This window comes from Alnus glutinosa, chromosome 7 (genome assembly GCF_958979055.1).
Source record: "Alnus glutinosa chromosome 7, dhAlnGlut1.1, whole genome shotgun sequence".
Classification (NCBI taxonomy): domain Eukaryota; kingdom Viridiplantae; phylum Streptophyta; class Magnoliopsida; order Fagales; family Betulaceae; genus Alnus; species Alnus glutinosa.
In genome coordinates, this window is record NC_084892.1 from 24,677,703 (window position 1) to 24,688,634 (window position 10,932).

A 10,932-nucleotide genomic window follows, 5' to 3' on the forward strand; every position below is an offset into this window, starting at 1 on the left:
AAAAAATGAAGAAAAATGGTCGATTATAGTGTTTTTAATAAAATGATGATTAAAAAAAAAAATCCTTAATTAGTGTCTTTTCTTTAAAAGAACTTTATAAAATGATGCCAAAAAACAGTTTTTTTTGTCCTTTGCGTCCTTTACATAAAAATTAATGACGCTAAATTTACTACCCTTTTAAAGAAATGTTGATTTTTTTTTAATATATAAATTGGCGTCCTCTAATAAAAATGATGCTAATTTTATTACCTTTGAAAAGAAATGAAGAAAAATATTTATAAATTGGCGTCATTGAGTAAAAATGACACTAATTTTACGACATTTTTAAAAAATTGATGAAAATTATTTATAAATTGCCATCCTTTAGTAAAAAGGACAATAATTTTACGGCCTTCAACAAAAAAGTCACAAAATAAAGATGTTAGAGTCCTATTTTTAAAAGGGGACTGAAAAACACAACACTAATGATCATCATTAAGCTTGCTGAATTGAAATGAGATGTTTGGGATAGATGAATTGCACAATAAGATATAATTGGGTTGTTTGGTAATGCTTTTTAGAGTAGTTTTTATCTTTTTAGCAAAATATTAAAAGTATTAACACAACTCAAAACTTAAAACGTTTAAAACTATTTTTCACATTTATTTCATATTTATAGTCAAAAAGCAAAAAGTACATTCTACAAAATTTTGTCATACTAACTCAATATAGTCCGAGCTTGTAATGTTAATCTGTGAAGGAGAAAGGAATGCATGAATTGATCAAGTTTATAAGCCAATGGCAAAAAAGGATTTGCCAAAGACTGAAGATGGTCGGATTAATGTTTGTTGAGTCAAGGCTTCCAATTCATGGCCATCTTCTCTTGTTTGGGAGTAGCATGTTTAATTACGTCTTCTTCAAAGGACTAGAATCGCTTTGCTATTGATCTATCGGAAATTAACAACAATGAAAGCAATGGAAAAATGGTTTGAAGAGTTCTTTTAATGAGCCAACTCATGTATACGCATCCTTGCTGATGTTGATTTAACGAATGGGGTGGCTGATTGTCCGTCTTTCGCTACACTATATGCTTGTGACTGAGATGAGGTTGTGGTTGCTAAAGAAGTTAATTATGACAAAAGAAAATTAAAGGAAACAAAGAAAATATAGATAAAGTATTTACGGGTGGTTCAGTATATATATATATATATATTAGACAACTACCTCCATCATTAGGAAAGAGCCCAATAGGACTGCATTTTCGCTCTTATTGCTTAATTGATCATTTACATTACAAATGACTTCTATCTGCAGAAGAATTGAAGTAATTAGTGAAGATAATACCAATATGATAGATGAAGATAATATTAAATCAATTAAATCTGATTTCCTAAAAGATAGGAGATGATATATATGTAATTAGAGTGATTTGATTAAAACCATATATTCTAACAACCCCTCAAACTCAATGTGAAAGTTTGTAGAGGCTAGGGGTGGGCAAAAACCCACCCACCTACCCCAACCTGCGTCCCTCACCCCTAATACACTTGTTTTAAAGTGTTTGTATGCCGGTACTGGTTGGATTTTGTCCAACCCGGGTGGGGCAGGGCAAGTTGCAGGTTGGGGTTTTAAAAAAACCCCGGAGACCTGCCCCACCCTGCAAAAAAAAAAAAAAAAAAAAAAAAAAAAAAAAAAAAGGAAAAAAAGTCTAAAAACCCTAATAACCCTAGCGCCGTACCTTCGTCTTTTCATTTTTTTCTAGATTCTTCATGTTAAACCTAGTAGCACCGTACTCCTCTTCAGTCTTCTAGCTTCTTCTCTTCATTTTCCTCCTCTTTAGTCTTCTAGCTTCTTCTCTTCATTTTCCTCTCACAGTCCACCATTCTCCTCATTTGCGTCTCTTCCCTGCTCGTCGTCTCCCTCATCTAGCTCCTCTCTGGTTAGACTGGTTTGCTTCTTTCAACTTCTTTCCCTTTCACTCATTTCTTTTATTTTAGACCCACTTCTGCCATCTATTACTAGTTTGCCCTCTCTCTCTCTCTCTCTCTCTTCAGTCTTCCTTTCATGGAAGAAAGTTGTGCACTGTTCGTTTGAGCGATGAATTTGAGATTTCTTTGTAGATGAAGATGAAGGGGACTTCTGATTTGTGAGTTGTTGGGTTCTATTCTTGTCCTTGAGATGTGTTATCTGAGTTCTTTGTTCTGATTTGCGAGTTGTTCTGATTTCTTTTTTCTCTGCAAACATATTTCTCTGTGATGGGTTATTGGGTTCTCTGCCATTTGATGATTTGAAGAAGAAACCCCGCCCCACCTTGCAAATTTGCACCCCACACCCTGCACATACCTACACCGCACAATTTTCCCTTAAAATAAGCGGTTCACGGGTTGAAATTATACAACCCGCATGATTGCGGGGTGGGGCAAAAAAGGGTGGAAAACGGCCCTACCCCGTGCCCACCCTTAAAGAGTACTCTCCAAAATAGGGGTGGCCAGCTACTACCATTGGCCAAAATCGGATTCTTAAATTGTTTTAATTTTTACTATTTTTTAATTGAATATATGACATGTGTTTCTTTGATTTTTAAATTTAATTTTTAAATTTTTTAAATTTTAATTATTTTTTAATTGAATATATGACACATGGCAAGGGTATTATAGAAATATTTTGACAAAATGAGGGCTTTTTGGCACTCTTTAGTAGTTTGGAAGGGTCATATTAGTACACTTGGTAGTTTAGGGGGCTACTTTAAAAATGGCTGGTAGTTTGGGAGGCCTTTTTATAGTTATTCTTATATAATATGAAAAATATGATTAAGTATCAAAATTGTCATTAGATTAGTTAGCCAATTAATTATTTATATTTAACGAAATTTGACTCCAGGAAACGATTTGTAAATTAGGCAAACTACATAGATTTCTGAATTAATTTTGATATTACATTGAGTGATTTATAAAAATAAGTTATATATTAATTTGTTAATATATAACTTGTTTTTATAATATATATATACATATACATCGAGCCTTAATAAACGAGTCAATCTTTATACTAGCGGGTTCACGAATATTAGTCAAGTCAAACCAAGTTTATACGAGTTTATATTGTTTAATAATCAAGTTTAATTTTGTGCTTATGAACAGCTCATTTAATAATCGATCGAGCATGAGTCGAGTTTATTCGAGTCGATCTCGAATAAGTTAACAAATAGTTCATTTGTTTACTTCCCTAGTGCCAAACCTAAAATTGACTTTTTTGGCTCCAAACCTCAGCCAAATCTAAGATGACATAATTCAGCCGGACTATGATCCTAGAATATTGAAAATGAAAGTTTAGTCCAATTTGGCCAATGTTGTAATATAATTGTTATTTTTTAAAAAGAAAAAAAAAATCCTTAAAAATATAAATTAGAATTGTATTATAAAGTTGTTTTAGAAAATTTAGTTACAATATTATAATTTTATTCACCAGTATATTGCATTATATCAAACAAAAGAATATATACTCGATCAGTGTCTACTCCATTATTAAAATCAAACTAAAATATAAGAATGGATATTCCATTTCAACTTAATTCTTTCATTATCGATAGTTATTATTATATAACTATCGATGATTTTCTCAATATATAAAATTGTCCTTTCAAGTTCCAATTAAATGTGCCCTTATTTTTCAAGGTCAATTTAATATAAGGCAGTTTGTGTGATTTCAAACATATATGTCCTACATATGTGGCTCATGCATGCTAGGGCTACGTGAGGTGAGGCCGGCGGACCATGAGTAGTCTATGACCCCACGGAATGTGTGATCGTCGCTCGCTCACGCACAACTTTTCAGCTACGTACCCTCTACCAAAGGGTAGATGCACACAAGGATTTATAAATATATTTATTAAACGTTAAATCACATGAAACTAACACAACAAATTTTCCTTCAAAATGTAGTTGTGATTGTATATGAACGTGAAAGTCATCCGGAATCTCGTATTAAATATTCTCACTTTTTTGAAAGGAGTTTGATTCCTACATTTCATCAGTACAATAATTGTATAATAGCCCCTCATATGGAGGTGGACCCTACACACTGGACCTCACCCCATGTGAGGGACTGTTGTGTAGATGTTATGGTGGTATTGTAAATCAATCATTTTCCTTTTTGAAAATTGTTAGGTTGTACATCTTGTACCTTGGTTGTCTCACTCATCCAACGCGAATTTCTTTAACTTATTATTATTTTATTTGTTTTTTTCTTTAAAAAGGAAAAGAAAAAGAAATCAATGTAAAATAGGTGGGGCAACAGAAATGTTACGAGTACAAATAAATAAGCTGCATATCATCTTAGTGCCTATCTCTTAGTAAAAGATTTGATACCTCTAGTATTTCTTTAAATATATATGTGTACACAAGATATGATCATAGATTTACAATTTCTGTACAACTTTAACAATTTTTATTTAAAATTAATCACCGGATATCTAAGACCGATCTACATGTAAAAAAAAAGATTCAATAATTAATTAGTTTGAAAAAAAATAATTAGAGTTATACACATAACCATAAGAATTTTTCAATATACACAAATTAGAGTACTTTGTGTCGTAATATTGGTGGCAATAGTCGTGGGTTGCATTTAATTACTTTGATAACTACGTGTAATTCAAACTATTAGCGCCGCAAGAATTTGACTGCAACGTAACTGCATGTGTGCTACTTTAAACTAGCAGCGCCGCAACGTATAAATAGTAACCTCGTCAACGTCAATAACTCGTGTAGATGTCAAACCTAACTGTCATAGACCAAAAAACAAGTTTGCTAAAGAAATTAGGTTTTGATTAAGTACATCTCCCTCACAATCCTTACTCACAATGGTGTAGGACCCATGTATATGGACTCCACACTATTGTGAGTGGAATTGTGAGGAAGTTGTACAAAGAGATTGTGGTTTTATTATTTTCCTTTGAGTAATTAGTACTTTAGGTAGAACAACTCTCTCTCTCCCTCTATATATATATATATATACATATAATTTGCTATTTGGAACTCCATCACTGTTAATTTGAATTCATATTGTGTGCGAGGAAAGAGAGGAAATTCAAGATGGAGTTGAATTTCTTGTGGTTGATTGCTGGCGGAGTTTTTGTATTTTGGTTTTTTAGGAGAGCGAATGAGTGGTATTATGTTGGCAGGATGGGAGGTGGAACGGCATATCCTCTTCCACCAGGTGATTTGGGATGGCCTTTTTTCGGGAACATGTTGTCTCTCCTCAAATCTCTAAGATCTGGTGACCCTAATTCTTTCGTCAATAACCTCGCCTCCAGGTCCTCTCTCTCTCTCTCTCTCTCTCTCTCTCTCTCTCTCTCTCTATATATATATATATATATATATATATCGTCAAAAGAATCACAAAGTGATATATGTTAAGTTGGATATGCATGCAGATATGGGAAAACTGGCATCTACAGAACCCACCTGTTTGGTTATCCAAGTATCATCGTTTGTACGCCTGAATTATGTCGACGTGTCTTGACAAACGACGATACTTTCGGACTTGGTTATCCTAAATCCGCATATCTTTTAGCAGGGAGAAAATCGCTACACAATACTACACCCGCAGAACACAGGCGTCTGCGCCGGCTAATTGCGAATCCCATCAACGGACATCAAGCCCTAGCAATGTATATCGAAAATATAGAGGATATTGTGATTAATTCCTTGGATGAATTTGCTAGCATGAACAAGCCATTTGAGTTCTGCCCAGAAATGAAGATGGTTACCTTCAAGGTCATGACCAAAATTTTTATGGGCTCTGTCAGTGATTCTACTTTCTGGACAACGCATAATCTGTACAATGATTTCCGTATGGGACTAATGTCCATGGCCATTGATCTCCCGGGGTTTACTTTTCATAAAGCATTAAAGGTAAAACTTCATTGCTCTATGAATGATTTACGTAAAATATATTATAAGCTCAGATCAGATGGCTTTAATTTATACTTTTACTCCACCAAATAATAGTCATTCCATCCAAAAATTTGAGAAAGAATACTTTTCTTTGGAAAGAATCTTCTTATATTTTCATTCGGTCAAGTAAGAGTTTTTTTGAAAAAGAAAAAGAGAAGACATAATTACTAACATCTCTTTACTTTTACCTTACTTTGATTTTAAGACCCAAGAACTAGGCTTTGATTGATTTCAGTCTAAGATCTCTGTTTACATTTTCGTCAATTTTTGCATGAATTTTTTTTTCTTCCTTATACGTACTTACCATCTTTACTTCTCTCTCTCTCTCTCTCTCTCTCTCTCTCTCTCTCTCTCTCTCTCTCTCCTATCGTGGTGATGGAGATTGTTATAGGTAATCTGCAATTATCTATCTTGAATTCGAGATTAATTTGTAATATCCACCCTGGCCTATAATGTCACTATGTGTAATAGATTATTAGTGCTCTACACCATCTCATCTGTCTAATAATATTTTCATTTTGACACTAATTTGAACGAGGGATAAATGTTATAAATTGATCTAAAATTATGGTGTTGATTAGAAAAAGCTCGATCTACAATTTATGTGTAATAGATTAGTAGTGCTCTCCACCATCTCACCTGTCTAATAATATATTCATTTGACACTAATTTGAACGAGGGATAAATATTATAAATTGATCTCAAATTATGGTGTTGATTAATTAGCAAAAAGCTCGATCTACAATTTATGTGTAATAGATTAGTAGTGCTCTCCACCATCTCATCTGTCTAATAATATATTCATTTTGGCACTAATTTGAACGAGGGATAAATATTATAAATTGATCTCAAATTATGGTGTTGATTAATTAGCAAAAAGGTCGATCTACAATTTATGTGTAATAGATTATTAGTGCTCTCCACCATCTCATCTATCTAATAATATATTCATTTTGACACTAATTTCAACTAGGGATAAATATTATAAATTGATCTCAAATTATGGTGTTGATTAGCAAAAAGCTCCATCTACAATTTATGGTGAATAGTTGCAACTAACCTAATTGTTTTTATTAATTTTTTATTTTGATATTATTAATAATTCAGGTTAAGATTTTTAATTATTATTATTATTATTATTATTATTATTATTATTATTATTATTATTATTATTATTATTATTATTTTGTCTTTTTTTTTTTAATCATACATGTATATTATGTGGTTAAAATTTGGCATTTCCATCAAAATAAGGGGTACTAAAGTTGGTATGAATTTCCATCAGAAGTAGCTTGTGAAAAAATAAACAATTAATTAAGATCAGTCGGTTTCCAACTTTGTTCTCTTAAACGGAATTAATCAGATATGAATCAAATTAGAGTGATATATATGGTTTGAATGCATCAGGCAAGAAAGAAGTTGGTAAAGGTCCTTCAATCTATCTTGGACGGAAAGAGGGTGAAGGCTAAAAGCAATCAACACGAGGGAAAGAAAGATCTGATGGATTTGCTTCTGGAAGCTGAGGATGAGGATGGGCAAAAATTGGAGGATGAGCATATCATAGATATGATACTCGTTTCCTTTTCGGCTGGTTTTGATAGCTCGGCATTTGGTTCGTTATGGGCAATAGTATACCTAACAGAAAATCCTGAAGCCCTCAAAAAGGCCAAGGTATATATATTTATGTTGTATTGAAACCAAACATCCTGGATTCAAATCCCCAATATTCATCATGCATGTGGATGCCGATTGATATGAAGTATTGTTTACTCCATTTTCCAGGAAGAACAAGATGAGATCGTGAAGAGAAGACCATCTACCCAGAAAGGATTGAGTCTTGCAGAAATTAAACAGATGGAATATCTTAATAAGGCATGGAGTTTTCGACTTTTTCATTTTTTTTTTTTCTCGATCTATTTTGACTTGGCTTTGTCCACATTTTTACAAAAATAGTAGGACTAAATTTTAAACTAACACCAAATTAATTACCAATCAAATAATTAAGATGAAATGATCATGGTTGAAACTTACTGGTGCATAGTACCGTACCAAATTACTGCGTTGAAACTTATAAACTAAATACCAAATTCATTTGAAAAAATAAATTAGGATTCTAACCTTTATAGTGGTTAATCTAGATACTAATAATATATACTGTTGCCAATTAATAATAATTTGGAGAACAAGACTAGCTAGTACTCACCACATAAAACTATAGCGAAAATAACCATATATAAATAAAATAAAATAAAAATCCATTAATGCTGACAAAAAAAGTACAAATCCAAATGTCTCATATGAAATGCTGCATAAAAACAAAGGGGACTCCAAAGGTTCGGTTGTGTCAGTAACCCTCATGATCAAAAGCTTGATTCAACGCTCAATACACGCAACAATTAAGCTGCAAATTAACTCCTATATATCTTTGATGATATAGGTGATTGATGAGATGTTGCGCAAAACAAATCCCTTGTCAATATTCCGAGAGGCAAAAGTCGATGTTAGCATCAATGGTAACTAGTCATGAATGCCCAATTAATATTTCCCTGGCTTTATTTTCATCTTATTTATATATTTTATGGCTCATCAGGAGAAAGTAACTATATATCCATATTTTCAGGCTACACCATACCAAAAGGATGGAAAATCATGGTCTGGACTGGAGCTGTTCATATGGATCCACAAAATTATGAAGACCCACAAGACTTTAATCCATCAAGATGGGATGTAAGTGATCTACTAGTATGTAAAAAAAAATTTCTTTTCGGTAGATATTATACTTTTTTTTTTCTTTTTCTTTTTTTATATTCCTTTAGCCTATATAGTTATATCTATATATTTCTCGAAATAATTAAATCGTTTTCTCTCTTGTAATAGAATATAAAAACCAAAGCAGCAGCTTTCATGCCCTTTGGAGCAGGAAGTAGATCTTGTCCTGGAGGTGATCTGGCCAAGCTAATCATAACCATTTTCCTTCATTATTTTCTCCTCAACTACAAGTGAGTTTACAATATGGGCAACATTCCTTTCTTTTCTTTCTCCAAGGGAACGAAACATCACCAGCTGGCACACCTAATATATATATATATATATATATATATATATATAGAAAACCAGTTGATTAAGCAATTACTTAAAAAAAAAAAATTAAAAATTAAAAAATTAAAAATTAACATGATCTACTAAAGAAGTATATATCCCTTTTTCTTTTTCTTTTTTTGTCATTATGTGATGATTCATCTCAGTGATATAGCAATCGATCTACTAAATAACATAACTCTTTTTATAAGAATAATGTTATTTAATGGACTGTTATACGACTGCTATATAGCTTAATGATCGATGTGACAGTAGAAATCAACTATTAGATCAGCACTTGTAAAATAATAAAAAAGATCAAGAGTTGATTTCTACTGCCACATCGTCCCAAATGTATAGCAGTCTGCTAAATAATATTAATTTTTTTACAAATACATTTACTATTATGAGTGCAGGCTCAAGCGAGTTAATCCAAAATCCCCTCTACGTTACACACAAGGACCAATGACCGACGACAACTGCCTCGCCGAAGTCAAAAAGATCCTGTAAACCAGCACAATATATATACATGTAATGCTTTGTTTTGCTATACGTACTTGCTCTACTTAGAAATGCCTTAAGCACAATGTGATTGTGTATGAATAAATTGTTCAGTACTTATCATACAAACATTAGCTATGTATTCAAAAGATGAGATCGCCTTTCATCTTATTTATATCATTTACATAAAAGCTTTTTAAAGTTCTTACTTTAATCGGGAACTTGATTCAATATTGTTAGAATATATGGAAAATATATTACATTTTTTGTATATTCCTATTTAATTGATATTAAAATATTCTCTATTTACGTGTTAATTGCAATCAAATTTTAGGATTTGATTATCATTCTTGTATTTACTTCAAACCCTATAAATAGGGACTTTTATACTATAGACAAATAAGTTAATGAGCACACTGTAATCTTAGAGTTAGTTCATAGTGGTGGACGTAAGTGTCTAACATCGAACCACCCGTAATTCTTTGTGTTATTTTCTCTATCTCTTGCTTCCACTTTTATTATTCTATTGTAGATTTCTACAAATACCATGTTATATGTTCTGTTTAGTGCAATTTTAATATTTTATTATTGAGATGAGGTGATTTTGTTTCTGTTCGAATTCGAATGGGTAGTTGAAATTTCCCATTGTCATTAATTTTTTTTTAGTATCCTTTAAAATTAATATGAAAATTTGCGTACTCAACAATATTACATGATGATATGTGAAAATTAAGTTAACTATAATGGAAGTTTGAAACTTTTAACCATGATGGACATTAAAGTACTTTAAGGGAAAAATATTGCATTGGTCTATGTAGATTGACATTTTATCAAATCACTTCTAATGGTTTAATGGTTTACAACGTATCTATATATATATATATATATATATATATATATATATATATATATATATATATATATATATATATATATATATATATATATATTAACAAAGAAATAACTTTCATTATAATTATTTGCGACCCAAATAGCCAAAAGCTGTAATTAGGGGTACAAATACTCCTAAAAACAAAGTACATGACTAATTCCTGACTTGGATGGCAGCTGCATTCGCAAAAGAACACAGAAAAACACATCTCTTTTACAATAAGTTCTACTATAAAAAGATAAGAGAGCAAGATCTGATCTAAAAACTAGATCAAAAGTCTATCATGATAGGCTGCAGAGATTAATCAACAGAACACAATCTAAAGAAGCCAAAAACATTAAACTAAATAACATAGGTCAGCATAGAGTGTAGGGAGTCGCCGGTAGGTCTGTATAAGGCTTCATTTAAACGAAAAAACCAGCTCTAGAATAAGCTTATCTGCGTACTAGAATAAAACCCCACCAAAACCTGCGCGAAGGTAAAGAATGTTATCAAATAACTCCCTTTGTTAGATTTTTCAATGGA

General features: G+C 31.9%; 1 protein-coding gene across 2 annotated transcripts in view; it reads left to right on the plus strand.

Annotated features, from left to right (window-relative positions):
• Nucleotides 1–9,723, plus strand: part of LOC133872400 (beta-amyrin 11-oxidase-like) — a 52,314-nt gene extending 42,591 nt beyond the window's left edge. Inside the window, exons 2-9 of one of the 2 annotated variants that reach the window (XM_062309906.1) lie at nucleotides 5,054–5,293; nucleotides 5,414–5,894; nucleotides 7,344–7,607; nucleotides 7,719–7,808; nucleotides 8,374–8,449; nucleotides 8,557–8,663; nucleotides 8,814–8,935; nucleotides 9,431–9,723. In XM_062309906.1, the coding sequence (XP_062165890.1) occupies nucleotides 5,073–5,293; nucleotides 5,414–5,894; nucleotides 7,344–7,607; nucleotides 7,719–7,808; nucleotides 8,374–8,449; nucleotides 8,557–8,663; nucleotides 8,814–8,935; nucleotides 9,431–9,524 (1,455 nt within the window). In that variant the 5' untranslated portion in view covers nucleotides 5,054–5,072 and the 3' untranslated portion in view covers nucleotides 9,525–9,723. Of the gene's footprint in view, nucleotides 1–4,999; nucleotides 5,294–5,413; nucleotides 5,895–7,343; nucleotides 7,608–7,718; nucleotides 7,809–8,373; nucleotides 8,450–8,556; nucleotides 8,664–8,813; nucleotides 8,936–9,430 lie in introns of those variants that run through there. The other variant, XM_062309905.1, reaches the window with a different exon arrangement.
• Nucleotides 9,724–10,932: the final 1,209 nt, after the last annotated feature.